This window comes from Alligator mississippiensis, chromosome 16, assembly GCF_030867095.1.
Source record: "Alligator mississippiensis isolate rAllMis1 chromosome 16, rAllMis1, whole genome shotgun sequence".
NCBI classification, from domain to species: domain Eukaryota; kingdom Metazoa; phylum Chordata; order Crocodylia; family Alligatoridae; genus Alligator; species Alligator mississippiensis.
The window spans coordinates 10,655,054-10,674,525 of record NC_081839.1 but is presented as its reverse complement, the minus strand read 5'-3'; the positions used below and the strand labels follow the sequence as shown (position 1 = coordinate 10,674,525).

General features: G+C 47.6%; 1 protein-coding gene across 1 annotated transcript in view; it reads left to right on the top strand.

Moving 5' to 3' along the window:
• FBN3 (fibrillin 3) overlaps positions 1-14,445 on the top strand; it is a 260,268-nt gene extending 245,823 nt beyond the window's left edge. Inside the window, exons 58-65 of the mRNA XM_014599850.3 lie at positions 118-243; positions 1,815-1,937; positions 2,607-2,723; positions 3,115-3,243; positions 4,507-4,626; positions 5,610-5,841; positions 8,319-8,487; positions 11,769-14,445. Of these exons, the coding sequence (XP_014455336.1) occupies positions 118-243; positions 1,815-1,937; positions 2,607-2,723; positions 3,115-3,243; positions 4,507-4,626; positions 5,610-5,841; positions 8,319-8,487; positions 11,769-12,143 (1,391 nt within the window). The 3' untranslated portion in view covers positions 12,144-14,445. The remainder of the gene's footprint in view (positions 1-117; positions 244-1,814; positions 1,938-2,606; positions 2,724-3,114; positions 3,244-4,506; positions 4,627-5,609; positions 5,842-8,318; positions 8,488-11,768) is intronic.
• Positions 14,446-19,472: the final 5,027 nt, after the last annotated feature.

Genomic DNA, 19,472 nt, shown 5'->3' with positions numbered 1-19,472 from the left:
CTAACCACCATGCTCCATGGCGGGCAGAGGCTGAGCTACCTTGTAGCAGCACCAATCTTAGTGCAGACCCAGCAGGATGCAGAGCCATTGCTTTAACAAGTTACTCACTCCTTCCAGATATTGATGAGTGCAAGGTGCTGCCTAATCTCTGCAAAAATGGACAGTGCATCAACAGCATCGGCTCCTTCCGCTGCCATTGCAAGCTGGGCTACACCACAGACATCACAGGCACAGCCTGCACAGGTATGTCACAGAAGTGAGCCTCATCCTAGAGCTTCAGCTCTGACATGGCCACTTGGGACAGTGGGGGCATCTGTTCAGCCCCCACTCCTCCTCCCCCCTATGGGTGGAAAAGATCACCTGGGCTTGGATCCTGCAGTTTTCCCCTCCTGCAGTGCCGTGGGTTGGTGCTGACCAGACCCTGACAGCTGTGCTTCTACACATGTGTACTCATACAGACACTGACTCCACAGAGCCAGTACAAAGGACCTCCCAGCCCCCAGTTCATTGAGAGTGCAGGTCAAGGGCATGCTGTCCCTGTCACACATGCAGTTTAACCCCTTATTCCCTGAGCTATGCTTCTGTCTGTCTTGTGCACTTTTAGGCTGTTTCGCCTAAAGTAAAGAAAGTTGTCCAACAGTAACATACTCCCTCCCTCTTCTTCTTCCCCAAGACCCAGCCTCCCACCTTACCCAAATGGGTTCACTTAGACTGCAGGGAATAGGATCCAGGAGCCACTGGGAAGGTTGTTCCCAGCATCCAAACCCTTAACTCTGAGGGATGCTCTCCCATGTGCCCTGCTGCCCAGCAGTGTAAGCTGAGCTGGAGTCCTGGGAAGTTTGACTCCAAGATCAAAGCCATCACCTAGTACTCCAGCCAGAAAAACATGAGAAGTTATTGCTGAGGCCAAGGTGGTGTAATGAGTTCCTTGCTGCTACCACTGCCTGCCAGCAAGCTGCTGCTTCCTCCAGTGGCAGTTTCCAGATGGTCTCCAAGGGCAGCTCAATGAGCTGTGAATTGCAAAGCGCATAGGCATGGATTATAGACTGCCCCTGACATAGGTGGGGAAAGCTGCCCAGATTTGGGAGCCAGGATCCATGATGGTCATGGGACAAAAATAGAAGAAATGCCCTCAATAGTAGTGATAGTAACCATCCTGTCCATCTCTAACTTCTGTCTCCCTTGTCATGTCCAGCTTAAGCATCATTCAGCCTGGTCTTGGGACAGTGTGCTTGGCTGGGCAGTGAGAAGATGTCTAGCATATCTAAATGAGTATGCTTCATGTCGCCTGTATAGTGATGTACCCACAGCTCAGAGCTCCCCACTGCCTCCGAACAGCATGGAGGTGAAACAACCCTGTGCCGGCAGAGAGCAGGCAGCTGTAAGATGGTCCCCTTCCTATAGGGCACTAGCCACATGCATCTGAGCTTGTGCTTAGCATGACACAGCAGGGCCTCATACCTCCACATCCCATAACAGCTCCTACTCCCTTGGCTGTCTCTCTCTCATGTCTTATAGGAAGATCACTCACATCCTCCCAACCAACAGAACCCCTTATACAAAATTTTCTCACTCAAACCAGTTTCTTGTTCTTCCTTCCATAGTGGGAAATGGGACCTCTCTGGTCCAGGTAAACCTCACTGCCTTTCATTAGTGAGCGGAGCCATTATCCCAGAGGGTCAGAGATCTCTCACAAAGGAGCTGATTCATTACACAGAAGTTTCTATTTGATGAGATTCCTCATGTTTTCTATCAGGGCTTGGCACAGCTCATCCTCAGATCATACTGACATGCCCTGTTCCTCTTGAGTTTAGATCTGGATGAGTGTAACCAGTCTCCTAAACCATGTAACTTCATCTGCAAGAATACCGAGGGAAGCTATCAGTGCTCCTGCCCCAGAGGGTACATCCTACATGAAGATGGGAAGACGTGCAAAGGTACCCACCCAGTGACAAAGAGATGGCAGAGGGAGGAAGCCATATCCCTGAGTCCTAGTCCTTGCTTCCATGTAGCCTCATGACTCAAAGCCAGACCTGACAAAAGTGAATTGACAGGGTTGTGTATGGAAGTGTGCATAGCAAACTCCTGACCTTGCTGACATCAATGGGAACCCTTTCATTGGGTTTCATGGGTTAGAGTTTGACCCCCTGTACTGTCACTGCAGGTCTGCTATGAATAAATAAACCCAGGGATCTCCCAAGGTTTTGAGCGGGTAAGGCTCCACTCAGCTCTCATACGTCACAGTAGCTGTTGTGCTGCTGGACTGTCTTTACCCAGCTCTCAGAACAGTAGTGTGTCCTCCTCAGGGTGACTAGGGGAAACTGAGGTTTGTGCTATGCAGCCAGAAGGAAATGTTTCTATCAGAAAGTGGCCAATCTCAATGGCCTCCAATATGTGGCCAGAGCAGCCTATATTAATGCAAGGTCAGGTGGCACACAAGGATTGCTACACACTTATATTTCTTACACAAGAGCCAGTCCCTGCCACTCTGGCTTTCTCTACCAATAAGTTGTGTATGCTTCAGTGTGGCAACCCAATTGCTATATGTACAGGGGAAGTAGAAAGAGATAAATAAGAGGCACGTGGCCTTATGTTTGATACCTTAGACTTGGATGAATGTTCCACCAAGCAGCACAACTGTCAGTTCCTGTGTGTGAACACCATTGGTGGATTCAACTGCAAATGCCCTCCTGGATTCACCCAGCACCATTCATCCTGCATTGGTGAGTAAGGCCTTTCCTTCTGTGCTAGGCAACTCTGGCAACCACCTCTCCGCCAACCCCACCCCACCACCAGTGCAGCCTCTAGTTCAGCTGGCCTAATGTTAGCATCAAGGGGAACCTGAGAATAGATGCTGCTTCCAGCTCCCTGCTCTGACTAGAGTCCAGCCCAATATCTCCACAAACTCTTCACGGGATTGCTGCTATCCTGTCCTTCTGTTTCTCTCATCTCAAGTCTATCCATTTTTTTGTCTCCACTAAAGAGACCATATTCAGCAGCATAGTACCAGAACAGCCAAAATCATAGGAAAGCCTCTCCAGAAGGTATGTCTTTAAATGGCAAGAAACCAAGTTTCAGGCTAATCAGTCACAAAAAGCTATTGGTGTTTTCCAGACAATAATGAATGCACTTCCCAGCCTTCCCTGTGTGGAGCTAAAGGACAGTGTCTGAACACACCAGGAAGCTACAACTGCGAGTGTCAGAAAGGATTTTCCCTGGACAGTTCTGGTGTCAACTGTGAAGGTACTTGTTATCCACTCTTCTTTGAAACACTCCTTCCTCACTGTCCACTGACTCTTCTTGCTTGGTCTAAATTCAAGCAGTACTGACTAACCTGGATTTCTGGATGCTCTTCAATACAAAGCTATGGTCTCTAAGAAAGGTTAAAAATTACTCTGTGCAGCCAGAAGGGTTGGCTGTTACCTAGTATTATTATGCAGTCCCAGAGAGATGCTGTCACTAGCTATTGCAGCCCAGGTGTATCTCCTTAGCATAGGGAATCTCATGCTAGGCAAAAGCCACTACACAAAACACTCTCTAAGTGGGGAAAAAAAGCCAGTCTTCATCCTATGCAGGGTGAAACAATGCAGAGCAGATAGCCCCCACCAACTCAGGCAATCATTCTTCACTGTCCCAAGAGAAAGGATGCACCTCAAGGCCCATAGCATGGCCTTAGGCAGGGGCTATTGCTAGGGCCCCAAACCTGAGAGCCTCTGGCAGAGGCTTTCCTGCCCCTGCTCAGTCTTCAGATTCTTGAGTTGGGGTGGAATTATCCTGAACATCAGCCATAGTAAGGTCTGTGCTCAGGGCCATAGCTTATGATGAAATAAAACCAGAATCTCAGCTTTCAGGATAGAGCTATGGATGCAAAGTAGACCTATGAAATATGAACCAAAGGCAACCATTACCTTCCTGAGTCTGCAGAGACCCTGAGCATGTAGTTCTGAGAACAAAGGGACTTCCTTAACTCTGAAACACGCTGCTTTGCAGTGACTCCCTCCGTGCCTTTTCTTCACCACCACCCCATCCTGCTGCTGGCAGGGATCCCAAATTCAACAATGGGCTGAGGAGCCTTACCTCCTCCAGGACAGATGGACACTGCTGCCGATAGAAAGTAGTGGTCAGCGGAGGTGGAGTAGGCTCAGATTGTCCAGACAGGACTGAGGTTGATACTGCGGTAGTACTCTTCCAGAACAGGAAACCACTCCTGTGTAGCTTGACCGTCCCAATCAGGGACAGGCCATGGGCTCCAGACCACACAAGTAGGCCCTGCTGGCTGTTCTGAAAGCTTGAGCTGTGAACACTGATGGTGACAGATCATGTTGGGGCCTGATCGGGGATCTGCTAAATAGCTCTGACATTACACTCCTCGGTGATCCAGGACGTAGTATGGATACAGGAAAACTGAGCTGTCCCAGAGCCCTGTGCAAGCAGGCACTCCATGTGTCCGCACACTGCTGCTTACTGGCTAGTTTTATGAGCCATTTGTATTGTTTGTGCTCTTAGATGTGGATGAGTGTGATGGGAACCATCGCTGCCAGCATGGCTGCCAGAATGTACTGGGAGGCTATCGCTGTGGCTGTCCCCAGGGTTACGTGCAACATTACCAGTGGAACCAGTGTGTAGGTGAGTGTGGGACCAAGGCTGCTGGTGGAGGGGGCTGCTACAGCAGACAGCATAATAACTGGGGGATGGACTGATCCCTGCTGAGCTGTCCCCCCCCTTGGCAGGTCAGCAACTCCCTGGTGTTTGTCTTTAACTGATGCAGGACATTGGGTTCAGAATTGCATCCTCCCTGCAAACCTAGCGTGGGCAATGCATTGCCCAAGAGAACCTAAGGCTGGATTAAAGAGAGATCGCACTCTTTGTTTGGGACATATGCCCAGCTGGGGTATCCCAAGCCAAAATCTGCAAACTGGACTGCCTGGGCCAAGTCCCTAACTGTTTCTGCAGCAGGTCGCCACAGACAGGTCTAGTTTGCAAAGGGTGCTGAGATCTTGCTGCTCCTACTAACACCAACTGCAGCTCCAGGCAGGCCATTTTTTTTAGATGCTTAAGTTTATGATTTGGCCTCTGTCATCCCCAAAGGAGCACTTGCTTCGGACTCAGCCTTCCACAGTTTCTGGGTGCCTCCTGAAGCCAGCCCAGGCATAGCTTCTCAACAGTGTGCACCCCTGGCTCCCTAGGCTCTGAGACCTGACATTTGGGTCCTGACCCCCTGGTTATATGTGACTCCCTCAAAAAGCTACCTCAAAACACAATTAACCCCTTCTCTCCCCATATACAAGCTAGTGAGGGAAATATTATTGTAATGTAAGCAGATTTAACCCCAAAATGTTCAAACGCCACTGCAATACATCCGCACATGCAGCAGAGCTGGCCTTCACCTCTCCTTTCTCCCCACAACAGGGAAGACCTGGAATGGGCAGCAGCTGCCTATGCTAGCCAAGGGCTGCAGCCACAGCTCATTAGTCTCATTGGCCATTGTGGGCTGCCAGAGCAGCAGTCCAAAAACACAGAGTACTATGGCAATGTGTCCCCCTGTGCCCTCCCCTCCCACTCTGCTGCACCCAGAAAGGTTGATTGATTCTGCTGTGTCCTTCTTCCAGATGAAAACGAGTGCTCCAGCCCCACAGTCTGTGGCTCTGCCTCTTGCTACAACACCCTGGGCAGCTTCAAGTGCATCTGTCCTTCTGGGTTTGACTTTGACCAGGCCTTTGGTGGGTGCCAGGATGTGGATGAGTGCTCAGCTGGGAGCAGTCCCTGCAGCTATGGGTGCTCAAACACTGATGGGGGCTACTTATGTGGCTGCCCTGGAGGATACTTCCGAGCTGGACAAGGGTGAGTTGCTCTGTTGGGTCAGGGGCCTTGTGAAATGTGAGCTTCCATCAGCTCTGCCACAACATCCTTGAAAATTGCACACCATATTCCAGATTCTTCCCAGTGCCTTGTACAATGGCATTAATATTCCTGTATCTGTTTTGAAAATATTCCCTCAGTGAATTCTAGGATCACATTTACCTTTTTCAGGGCTACATCAGAACACCTTTTAATCCTCCCATGATCCACTGATACAGACAGGTCTTTCTCCTACACATTCATTTCCAACTGATGAACTGTGAGCATAAATTATTGTTATTAGTCCCTAAGTACAAGATTGTGTACTTTGTACAATTGAATTTCATCCCACATCTATTACCCTGGTGGCCAAAGCCATCCAGTTCTTGCTGCATATTTCATACCTTCTCTGACAGTGACTCATAACTCTGTGTCATTATGCATTTTCATGAGCAAACTTCTATCTCTTGGCCAAAGCCAGTAATGAAAGTATTAAGGAGACCATTTTCACCATCCCTTCAGCCCAATAGTCCCACTTTCAGCACAGTCCATTGATTTCTTCCTTTGCCTAGTTCTTGACCCCCCCCCAACAATCCTTGCACTAATCCCAGTCATCTTCTCTAGCTTTACTACTCATTTCCCAGGAGCACAGGGGCACATATCAAACACTGCACTGAAGTCCAGATAAACTAGGTTTCTCTTCTCTAGAAAATCATCTGTCATATTAAAGAAAGATATCAAGTGAGCCTGGCATGATCTACCTTCACTAGCCCCTGCTAGTGCCCAGTGACTGCTCTGTGCATGCTTCCAAGGCTCAGGGTGGCATGACTTTTTTCGTCATTTAGGCATCCAAATGTAATCAGCTGCCTGGTATTTTTGGTTGTCTTAAGTAGCTCTTCATGGGCAGACAGTTAGGCACAACTACATTGTTTCACAGACTGGGCACATACAGAAGCAGCTGGGCCCCTACTTATACTCCTTGTGGACACATAGCAACCTTCAATGCCCAGAAATGGAGTCAACCAGATCAGTGACATCAATTCAGGAATGGCAAGAAGCTGCATATGTGTGCGTGTGTGTTCACGTCTCTCTGTACCTTCTTTTGCACCCATAGCTGAATGGCTGGGGCACTCGCCCAGCAAATGGCAGGCCTAGGTCCTAGCCCTCCTCCCCTCAGAGGGGTTTGAATCGAGGCCAGTCTTGCCTCCCAGCACAGGACGCCAACCATCACACCACAGATCAGCTATTATTCACTCCTCTCTCCAGCGCTCCTTTTGAAGCTGAGCCACTAACATGGCCAGGGGAAAAAAGGGTGAAGGGCAATGCCAGAGGCAGCTTCCACCTCACTTGATAGCAAAGGCCCCAGCTAGAACCCAAGGCCCTGTCCCTTATAGGTAAGTAGCCACCTCACTGAGACACAGACCTTCTGACTTGCTGCTTTCCTCCTGGCCCTGTACAGAGATTAGCCACGGTGATATGGGGGGGAAAAGCACTTACTGTGATTTTATTTCCAGAATGTATGACCAGTCTGCAGAGGTGGATCCATGTGGGGTGCGCTGGTGCATTTGCACCCCCCTTTGATTCTTAAAACCAAACTGCCTGGCAGTGTCAGTAGTGTTTCTATTCAGCATTTCTATTCAGGCAGTAGTGAGGGAGTCACTTGATTTTGTGGCTCGTTATAAGCTAACTAACCCCTTCTAAACTCTTCACTCCACACATGTTGATGAGCCTCTCTCCATTTTAATGGTCTTGATGTTCCACTAATTAATCTTTTTTTTATTCTGCCATTCTTCTGTTTGTTAGTGGCTCCTGGTAAAGGAGCTCCCTGTAGCCTTTTTAGCTTTAGCTAGAAGTGTTAACTCAAGGGAACATTAACTCACGTGCAGAAATAACTTTTTAAGTGAAGCATTGGATGCACTGTCAAGATGCTCTAGAAACCTAGATTTGTTTTATGAATCTGAAAGAGATGCACGTGTAATTCTAATGACTACAGCACTAATGAAACAACATCTTTTGATTCTTTTCACCTAGTTATATATAATGGATGATTTAGTAAATTAATGCACATTGTAATAAAGTTTTATTTGTTTCTGCTTTGTTCTTAAACTGAATAATATGCTAGGTCCCTAGCATATTAGTAAATCTTCCAGTTTCTTTTCAACTGGAGAAAAATATATATTGTGTTATACGTGATGATGCACCACATGATCTGCACGTCCCTTTTCAAAATCCTCGCCGTGCCCATGCCAGTCTGAGCATCAGCATGTGTAGGGCAAATGCCCAGGAATAATGCCAACCTACATGTAAGTGGCATTTTAAGGATTTAGATGACCATGTTGACAACTAAACCTATTGTCTAGGTGTCCAGAAAAGAACCGGCTGCCATGTCCAGTGTGAACAATACCATGTGTTTGTTCCAAGTGCTTATTCCTGTGTTCTGGGAATGAATCCTGTTGCTTTCTTTCCACTTCTGGCACCAGGCACTGTATTTCTGGACTTGGCTTTGGCAAAGGCCCCTACCTGCCTGCCCCACAGGAGGAAGATGAGGACAACTTGCTCTCTCCTGAGACTTGCTATGAGTGTAAGATAAATGGCTACCCCAAGAGGGGCCGACAACGGCGCAGTGTCAATGGGACTGAGAGGCACCAGGTAAGGTTTTCCCCTCTGAATGGCTTAGATCTGGGGTGTCAAAGATATAACCTGTAGGCTGGATCTGGCCTGCCAAGGCCTATCATCTAGTCCAGGATGGACAAAATATAGCCCACAGGCCACATCCAACCCACCAGGCCATTCGATCCAGCCCATGGGACCCCTCCAAAAACCAATAATTACTAGCCTGTGGTTGCCCTTCTGAAAGCCGGTGGGTGGTGGGCTTTCAGAGGTTGCGCACCATTGGACCAAGCAGGCTGTGGGCTTCTACCTCCAAGCTGGGAGCCCCGTGTAGAGGCACTGAGCCTGGTGGTACATGACTATACAGCTGGTGAGTGGGGAGGAGAGCTCCTGCCTGCAGAGGGGGTGGGTGTGGGGTTTGTGGGTGGATGTGATGGCAATGGCCAGGGGTTAAGTTTGAGATTTGTGGTCCCAAGATGATGATCAGTGGGCAGGGTACCTGTCAGAGGGCAGAGCATCTGCCAAGGGGTGGGGCTATCCTTGTGGCCCTTGACAGCTCACCTAAAGTCATTAAGCGGACCTCCAGCCAAAATAATTGCCCGCCCCAATCTAATCAGTGGTGCTGCCTGTGGGCCTCAGACTGGATTTATACACTTCATGCAGTCCCTGCAGGATTGTCCACACAGGATTATCCCCACAGGGAGCATATGGCACTTGGGGTCAGGGTGGATGCACACTACACATGGTGTGCAGGGCCAGTCTAGGACATAGTACACATAGACCATGGAGCCAGTCCAGGGAATGCACTGCATGTAGAGCATGAGGTCACTGCCCACATCAGACTGCCCCCACATCGCGCTGGATCCAGCGTGAGGGTGCAGTCTGCAAGCCCAGTCTGGCCCATGGACTCATAACTTTGTGTCATTAAGTATTGTCATAAGCACACTTCTACCTTTTGGCCCAAGCCAGTAATGAAAGTATTAAGGAGTCCATTTTCACCTTCCCTCCAGCCGAATAGTCCCACTTTCAGCACAATCCATTGCTTTCTTCCTTTGCCTAGTTCTTGACCCCCCTAACAATCCTTGCACTAATCCCAGTCATCTTCTCTAGCTTTACTGATCATTTCCCAGGAGCACAGGGACACATATCAAACACTGCACTGAAGTCCAGATAAACTAGGTTTTCCATCTCTAAAAAATCATTTATCATATTAAGGAAAGATATTAAGTGAGTCTGGCATGATCTATCTTTACTAGCTCCTGCTACCTTTTGCATACCCAACAACTGCTCTGTGATTGCTTCCAAGGCTCAGGGTGGCATGACTTTTTTCATCATTTATGCATCCAAATTTAGTCACCTAATGGCCCCACACCATTAGTCCAGCCCACAGACTGACCCCAGGCCATTCATCCAGCCCTCAAGGCCTGGTGAGTTTAACACCTCTGGCTTAGATCAAGAGGATAGGTTCCTAAACAGAGTGGCTGAGAAAGAGTTGAATGGCACCCCCAGCCCTGCTGGCATGGGGGGCAGTCACAGGATGTGCTTCTTCTCATCCATTTCCAAATCAGCTCAACCTATGCCTGGCTAGGCTGACAGCTCAGGAGCAAACTGTATCCTAGTTAGTTCAGCTGTCAGAAAATGGAGAGCTATTCCTGGTGCAGTAATAAGGGGCCGGAGATGCTGAGACCTCACAGCGTGACACACAATCAGAGTGCCCACCTCCTAATGCATTCACAGAGAGACATAAACCTGGCCTTTCAACACACACTGTGTCCTCAGCTCTACACAGCACTGAGCCATCCCCTCTCACACAAAACTTGGCCTTTGCTGAAAATATCCAGAATGGCAGCTCTGCCCAGGGGCAGAGATAGGGCTGCTGTCCTCACACTCTGCATGCAGGTCTTGATGGTGGCACCCAGTCCTGCCACACCACTGCTCATTATATTAATCATGAATAAAAAACATTTTAATGTGCAATCCTTTCAGTAGTTGATAAAGAAAAAAAGAAAAGCTACTGGGCAGCATATCTACCAGTGATTCACCCTTTACAAGGCTCTTCAGACACTCTTTGGGTACTTTTACATGTGCTCTGGGGGTTGGGGGAAGGGGTGACACTTTAATTAGAGCGGCTTCAAGAGCCACCCTGATTAAAGCACCACCACATCTCCTGTATCAGCATCCCTGTGCTTAACCATGGTGGTAGGGGTGCTTGAACTAAAGCTGATTCAAGCACCCCCGCTACCATTTTTAAGTGCAGGGACACTGAAAAGCAAGGCACCAGGAGGCTACTGGAGCACAGCAATTGCCACGCTCCAGCAGACTCGATTCACTGAGTCTGCTCTGACACACTGGAAGTCCAGCACATCGGAGCAGCCTCAACACTCATGCATAGGCACCTTTTGGTAGTGACATAACTCACATTCACAGAGTCTAGATCTGGTTTGGCAGCCAGTGGCTGGAGCAGAAGTGAGTTGAGTTGAGGCAAGAAATAAGTGTCCATTTTTAACAGTGAGACTACAATAAGACCTATATCCTTCATATCTGGGTAGCTTGCAACCTTCATAATTCACAGAAAATAGCTGTGAATAAGCTGCTTAGCTCTTCCCTTCAGCTTCAAAGGGCACTATTTTTCAGCTGGAGCTCATAAGCAGTCCCTTTGAAATAAAAACTGAAGGAAACAGCTGCAGTAGGTACTGTTGGAGACTGGAAACCTAACCCAATGAAGAATTTGGGTTCTGCTATAATTAAACAATGAAACCACTTGCCTTTGGTCATGGGGCCATCACTTGGTCTGTGGATCAGGCCCAGACATCTCTTCCAACATGTTATCTCTCAAGTAGGCAGGCTGGGATCAATGCAGGGATCCCTGGGCAAAGGATACTGCGGCCTTTGTAATGCCTGAGGTCAGGATGGGGCATAATGGTCCTTTCTGTCCGCATAATTTAAAAGTCTGTAAAAGGTGCAGGGGCTTTGCCCAGTATTTACACTCCTTTGTGGAATCTCAGCTGTACTGTAAATACCTTGAGTTGCACAGCTGCTCAAAGAGGTAGAGTTCGTTAACCTCATTTGTCAGCAAGGATAGAACAAGGGGTTAAAGGCTTCAATCAGGTGAGCCAGACCAAGCACTAGGGATATCTAAGGAGAAAGTTAGCAGGAGGGGCAGTGCTTCAGGAATGCGTAAGATCCCCAGCACTTCTGCATCTTAGAGCTGTTTCAATGTGACCTGTGAGGGTTCCCATCTCACATCAGTGCCTTTCTATGTCTCACCATAAGCTGTTCTGGGTACCAATAACAAATGTGGCCTGGGTTGTCTTCCCTAGGACCACAGAGTGAATCTGGCCAGTGTGGACACTGATGCTCCCTTGCCCATGTTCCTGAACCTCTCGGACCTGGCCCACAAGGAGCATATCCTGGAGCTGCTGCCAGCTGTGGAGCCCCTGGAGAACCGTGTGCGCTATATGATCTCTCATGGGAATGAGGATGGCTACTTCCGCATTCACCAAAAAGAAGGACTCAGCTACTTGCATCTCGGCCGCAAGAAGATAGTCCCTGGCACCTACATGCTGGAGATTATGAGCGTCCCCCTGTACCGCAAAAAGGAACTGCAGAAACTGGAGGCCAAGAATGACCTCAACTACCTAGCAGGGGAGCTTGGCCAAGCACTCAGGATGAGGCTGCAGCTCCAGCTTTACTAGCAATCATGAGAACAAACCAGCCAGCCAACCAACAGCACAGTTCTTAGCATTGCCATCCACACCTAAAAACAAATCCCTCTTCTCTCGCTGCACCCCTGTGCCAGCATCTCGCCGGCCGCGCCACATGACTGATGGGAAATGTGCCTCTAGGTTCAGCACTGGACCTAGGCAGCTAGAGGCTGCTCTGCTTTACAGAGTCATTGTGTGTAAAAGTCAAATCCGAAACCCCCTTGTCGGTGGTTTGAAATGCCATTATCTGGGACTCCCTCCCTTGCACTCATCCCCTTTGCTCGTCTCTCTTGCAATAGACACTGCTGGTCTGAGCTGACCATGGGAAATCTTCCTGTCTCCCTTGGCCAAGGGCTGCCTGCCACTCCACATCCTGGGGTATGGGAGGGACCTGTGGACAGAGCTTAGGCAGTGAACTATCGGAAGCTTTTGTAATGGGCCATTTTCCAACAAATCTGGTTTTCCCTTTGCCTCTGCCTTGTCATAATGGTGCTACGGAAAATCCTACTAAACCTATAGTGGCTGCTCTCTCTCTCTTCTTTCCCTTTTTTATCCTGTGTTCCAGACGGTCCTTTTTTGCCCTTTTGCAGCACAAAAAAGGGTTAATGTTTGTCACCCCATGTGGAGTGAAGAGGCTGTTTGGATCTGAAACCTCACATCACCCGCTCACGAATATGAAGGGCTGCAGGTTCTTGTTCCAGCTGAGGGCTTTAATATTGCAGTATTCCGAAGATGTGCAATACTAGCTCCTACTCCTAACACCCTCTCCCCAGACTGCAGTTTGCAAGGGTTGTTTCCAGAGCTCCAGCAACTCCAGGTGTTTACATATGTCTTTACATCAGCAGTCCGATGCCAAGCAGCTTTGGCAGAATTTGTTAAAAAAAAAAAAAAAAAAATTGGCTTGATTTTGCTTGAACAAAAAATTTAAATGATCAAAAATGATGTAGTAAGTCTGAGCCTAACACAGATGGGCCCTTCCTGAGCTGGAGAGAGGCAGATTTGCATTACCCGAGAGAAATTACTCACCACGTTGTGGGACACAGATTTGCTGGACACCACTGCCAGTGTGTTTCCAGGTTCTCAGAGAGGTTCCCGTGGGTGGGAGCAGTGGGCTAAAGGGACCTTGCTGTCTTGAAAGCAGGTGGGAAAAGACACAGCCAGTCAGGTCCCCATTGTCCAAATGGTCCTGGATTCTGAGTGCCTCTGCTTTTAGCTGTCCAAGTTGAGTCACCCCTAGTGCTATAGGTCTGTCCCCGGAGTCAGTAGGCATTGTTCAAAGTGCAGGTCTGGACTCCATTCAACTTTGGTTTATTGGAGCTTGGTCATGCCAAGGTGATGCCATAAATACTAAATCTCTGCTCAACGCAGACCAACTAGATGCACTAAAAAGAATCTGGACAATCTGGTTTCAGTGAATCTGTATCAGGCTTGTACAGACAGGCTTTGCTTCCTGTCCAGCGGGCTATATTTCATGCAGCTGTTTTCTAGAATGCCATTTTCTAGTTTTACATGAAACTCCATTTTTGGTTCTGCATCAACACTGTGCATCAGCAAAGGAAATAAAGGTGCTAATTCACTCTGGTAACACACAAGACTACCTGATAGTTCCCCAAATCTAAGGTGCTTTCAGCTCTCAGAAGCTGGTGCTGGTATTGAATTGTCAGGGTTACTGCACTGTATCCACCCTTTCATATTTATGTATAACCACCAATGTTATGATTGATCATTGTTGTGAGGAGTGCATATTCCAGTAGCTTTTTTGGTACTTTGGGGAGGGGAGGGTGGTTTTATTTTTTCCTGGTAAGCTGCCACCACACGGGTGGAGGGGAAGTGTACATATACTGTATCGTGGCTAATATCAAACTTGAAAACTCTTTTGCTTAATGCAGCTTCAAACCACACAAGCTGGATTTTGCAAGAGTACCAGACCTCATGACATGATGGGTGGCCTTCTTTATTTTGTTTTTGGTTTGTTTGTTTTTTTTTTACCAAAAGGTGCTTTTTTAAAAATAATAATAATAATAATAATAATAAGAATTGCTCAGAGGTGGGGTTTTGTGTGTGTGTGTGTTGAGCCAAACGTGTCAAATGAAAAAGTGAAATGTTTTCCTTCCTTCCAGTCTGGTGTGGTGATTGTTTTATTGACATTTCTTGCTGGTTGTTTTTTTTTTTGGAAGCGTTGGGCACATCCCGTACAGAAGCTGTGCCACCTTGCCCCACAGAGAGAGCCGGCTCTTTGTGGAATCCCTTTTTGTATCGGAAACAACAGCAACAATAAAATTATTTTGGGTTACGTGGGTCTGCCTCTTGTTTCTGCAAGGTGGAGTTTTCTACTGGCCCCAGTGAGCTTTGATTCAAACCCCAAAATATGTACAGTAGAAGCTACATGCACAAATCAGTTATTTCAAGGAACATAGCCTCAGTGTGGAGGTAGATCGACAAGAGAGACAAAAGGAAAATGTTGGGACCCAACATCACCAGCATCCACTCTTTCATCCTGGAACTATTTTCAACATCTGCAGTCAAACATGCAGATCTTAAATTGGGCGTCTCCATCATTTATGGGCTTACCAATGATTACCCTATTTACTGGAAGGCTGTCTTCCTTGTATTGAGGGACTGCCAACTATGATATGCAAGGAGAATGGTGCTGGCGTTTCCATCATCTCTATATGATGAACAACTGAGTCCAGCACCCAGCATGTACTCAAAGAAAGTTTTGGCAACACAGTGATCGAGGCCATGTTAACTCCCTGCACAGAGAGAGGCCAGTCATGGCCAGGTTGTTCCTTACTCTAAGGTCTAGTTTTTCTTCTCTGCTGCTTCATATTTGCAAGTCACAAAGGAAATTCCCATCATGTTTGAGACAACTGCAATGCCACTGAACTTGAACAACAGGCACAAAGAGCCCTGTTGGGGATTCAGAAGGGGAGAGTCTAGCAGGGGTGGGCAAAGTATGTCTCGTGGGCCCCAATGAGGGGTTTTGTCTGGCCCGTGGCAGCTCCCTTGGTTCCTCCTGGCCGAGACACCGCCCAGCCGTGGCTCATCCTGCCGCCCCCTGGGCACGCAGTGGGGCTGGAGCAGCTCTGCGGCTTGACTGCCTTTCTAGGCAGCCTGGGCAGCAGGGGCTCCTTCCAGCTGCTGCCGCCACTGGTCCCAGCCCAACAAAAACACGATAGCGATGGGGAATATTGTGCTGGCCTGGGGGATGTCATTTGTGTTAATACCTTGTAGCAGACAAACTTGAGCTAATGTGAGGGAAAGTACTGCTTCTTGCAGAGAAAAAAATCTGTCTTCATGACAGAAAAGCCTGTGGTTTTCTTTGTGTATGCCGTGCCCTTTGTACACTGTAGTCAAAGGTGGGTGGATGCTGACAGAACACAGGTACAAGATACAGCACACACCTGTGTTCATTAACGTGGTGTCAAACCCCTTTCCTGTACAGGCAACTATATATCATAGTTATATATATAGCTATAACATATATATAGTATTTGTAATAGTATATATAGTAGTAATATATAGTATATATAACTATATATATATACATAGTTATACTCCCCTGGCCAGGGCTTGACACAGCCTAAAATGTAGGTTACAGTTCCACTGGCATCATGATTTGACCACGTTCATGGCATACAGGCAAGTTAGTGAAAAGGTCTGAGATTTTTGTTTTTAACTTGCAATAACCTGTTCTTTTATAAAAGGTTTGCCCTGGAACCATAACCCTTCCCAAGCATCTGCCTGGATGGAGATCCTGCCTACTCAAGGCACTAGTAATAAAAGAGCTCCCTCAATCCAGAGTGGTACGGGGGATAGCTGTTTGAAATGCAAATATCCTCTGGGTCACTTGTTTAAAAAGCAATGACACAACCGGGTCCTAAGGATTCAGGCTCCTTCCGGAGATCACAGGGGTACTTTCATTCTGATCAGGTTCCCTGACAACCTCTCCACTTGAGGCCAGAAATCAAGATGTCATTGTCCTGTGACGGGTTCTCCGCACCACTCCCTTAGAGGATCTACGTGTCCACTCACACAGTTATTAAAGGTGACCTTCAGAGAAAAGATAGTTTGTAAATTGTTTTTGCATCTTTACATGAGTAAAGAAATGTACCTTAGAAATGGCAAATCTAGTTTTCTTTGGAGCTGAGTTTTCAGAGATATGATTTATGGACTTTCTTAGTCCTACAGACTGTCACGTCAAATCTTACAAGATACCGTGTTTGCAAAGCTTTTGTCAGATATTTGAGTTAGAGCTGTTAACAAAGACAAAGGCACTGAACAGCTTTAAATAGTCTGAATAAAAGTCGCTTCCCATCTCAGCTAATCAGCTTTCATCTCCAAGGCATCTCTGATGTCAGATTATTATACTTCAGCAGTCATCCTAAGAATCTTCTGTGAAAACAGGAGAAACAAGACTTGAATTTCTAATTTAAAACATACGTAGATAAAGGTACTTAAACCACAGCCCGCCTACCAGGCATTGAAAGCTTTCTTTGTTCATTATGAAGAAGCAGGAAAGGACACAAATGCAACATAGTTTTATTAGTCATCTTTTTAAAAATAGTTCCATTTTGAAAAAGGAGAAAGAGAATGGCATGGAAGTATGACTTCATTTTCAATGTCAGCTTTTTAAAACCAAATAGAATTACTGGAACAGGGATCCAGATGAAAACAATAAAACTTCCCATGGCATAGAAATACAGATATCGGTGGTACTTGTCAGGGTTAGGAATTTTTGTGTGACCATCTACCAATCCCTATCTAACACTACCTGAGCAACTAATAAAACCAGGCAATGTGTTTCTTCCAAATGCTCTTCCACATATACAAAATCATAAATCGAAAACAGCTCCCCTGTGACCACGTCTACAAAAAATGCTGACTGTGCAGTTGTTACTGAACAGTCATTTACTACTTGCATTACCAAGTATTAAATGACTGCGCAGTAACGCACAGTAGCGTCCTGGCATGGTTGCTTTGTGATACTTACTGTGCCATAGCTCATTACTACTGTGTCATAGCATCACATCATGGTTAGTGCCTGGTGATGCTACTGTGCAGTAGTAACAACCTACTGCTCAGTAAGCGTCTTGTGTAGACACGGCCTGTGTGTCTGACTGTTTGTCTTGCATTTAGCTGGGAGAGGGAGACATGCCGTGTTTAGCATTAATAAGAACACGGTGGAATCGGAATGCAGAAAAGATCAAATCTGGCTCTCACCTTATTTCCAGGATGATAATCTTCATAGTTTGCAGTGAGACCTGTGCAGTCACTTAATGTGATCCTTGGTGAAACTGGAGGAGGGTGCAAGTTTGCCTCAGCAAGTTTGCAGATGGCACCAAGTTGGAGGGAGTGGTAGATACACTAGAGGGTAGATTCATAGAAGTAGGGTCAGAAGGGACCTTGTAGATCATCAAGTCCGACCCCCTGCCCTGGGCAGGAGAGAAAACCGGGCTCAAATGACCCCATCCAGGTAGACATCAAGCCTCCTCTTAAAGACCCCCAGGGTAGGAGCCATCACCACTTCCTTTGAAAGTTGGTTCCAGATCCTAGCCGCCCTGACTGTGAAGTAGTGCCTTCGGATGTCTAGTCTAAACCTACTCACTAATAATTTGTGGCCGTTATTCCTTGTTACCCTGGGGGGCACTAGGGGGAACAGGACCTCTCCCAAACCCTGTTGGTCCCCCCTGGTGAGTTTATAGATGGCCACCAGGTCCCTGCTCAGCCTTCACTTGCGAAGGCTAAACAGGTTAAGGTCCCATAGCCTCTCTTTGTAGGGTCTGCCCTGCTGTCCCTGGAACATGTGAGTGGCCCTCCTCTGGACCCTCTCAATGCTGTCCACATCCCTCCTGAAGTGCGGCACCCAAAACTGGACACAGTACTCCAACTGCGGCCTGACCAGTGTCACACAGAGGGGAAGGATCACCTCCTTGGCCCTACTTGAGATGTATCCGTGGATGCATGACAAGGTACTGTTAGCCCTACTGACCGTGACCTCGCATTGTCGGCCCATGTTCATCTTGGACTCAATAATGACTCCAAGATCTCTTTCTGCCACCGTGAACTCAAGAAGGGAGTTTCTCAGCTTATAAGTGTGCTGCTGGTTCCCACTGTCCAAGTGCAGCACCCTGCACTTGTCCGTATTGAACCCCATCCTATTTTTATTAGCCCACCCCTGTAACCTGTCCAGGTCCTGCTGTAATCTGTCCTTCCCTACTAGCATGCCCACCTAACCCCAAATCTTGGTATCATCAGCAAATTTAAACAGGCTGCTTTTTACCCCATTGTCCAAGTCACTAATAAAGAAATTGAACAGCGCAGGCCCAAGGACCGAGCCCTTGGGGACTCCACTGCCCACTTCCCTCCAGGTCGAAAAAGACCCGTCCATCACTACCCTCTGAGTACGACCCTCCAGCCAATTAGCAATCCATCTGACTATGTAGGCATCAATGCCACAGTCACCTAGGTTTTTTATGAGAATGGGGTGGGAGACAGTGTCAAAGGCCTTGCTGAAGTCCAGAAAGACTACATCCACCGCAACACCTGCGTCCAATGCTTTTGTGACCTGATCGTAGAAGGCAATCAGGTCGGTCTGACAGGACCTGCCCCTAATGAAACCGTGCTGGGTGCCCTTGAGCATCATCTCTGCTGCTGGCCCATCACAGATGTGCTTCTTGAGGTAGGGTTAGGATTCAGAGTGACCAAGACAAGTTGGAGGATTGGGCCAAAACAAATCTCATGAGGTTCAACAAGAACAAGTGCAAAGTCCTGCACTTTGGACGGAACAATCCCCTGCATTGGTATAGGCTGGGGGCTGACTGGTTAGACAGCAGCTCTGCAGAAAAGGACCTGGGGGTTACAGTGGACAATTAGCTGAATATGGGCCAAGAGTGCACCCTTGTTGCAAAGAAGGCTAGTGCCATTCTGGGCTGCATTGGTAGATGTGTTGCCAGCAGGTCCAGAGAAGTGCTTATCCTCCTCTATTCAGCACTAGTAAGGCCACATCTGGAGTACTGTGTCTGGTGTTGGGTGCCCACTACAGAAAGAATGTGGACAAATTGGAGACAGTGCAGCAGAGAGCAACAAAAATGGTGAGGGGGCTGGGGAACATGACTTCTGAGGAGAGGCTGAGGGAACTGGGCCTATTTAGTCTAGCGAAGAGAAGACTAAGAGGGAATTTAATAGCAGCCTTCAACTATCTGAAAGGTGTTTCCAAAGAGGATGGATCTAGACTTTTCTCAGAGGTGGCAAATGACAGAACAAGGAGCAATGGTCTCAAGTTGCAGCAAGGGAAGGTTAGATATTAGGAAGAATTTT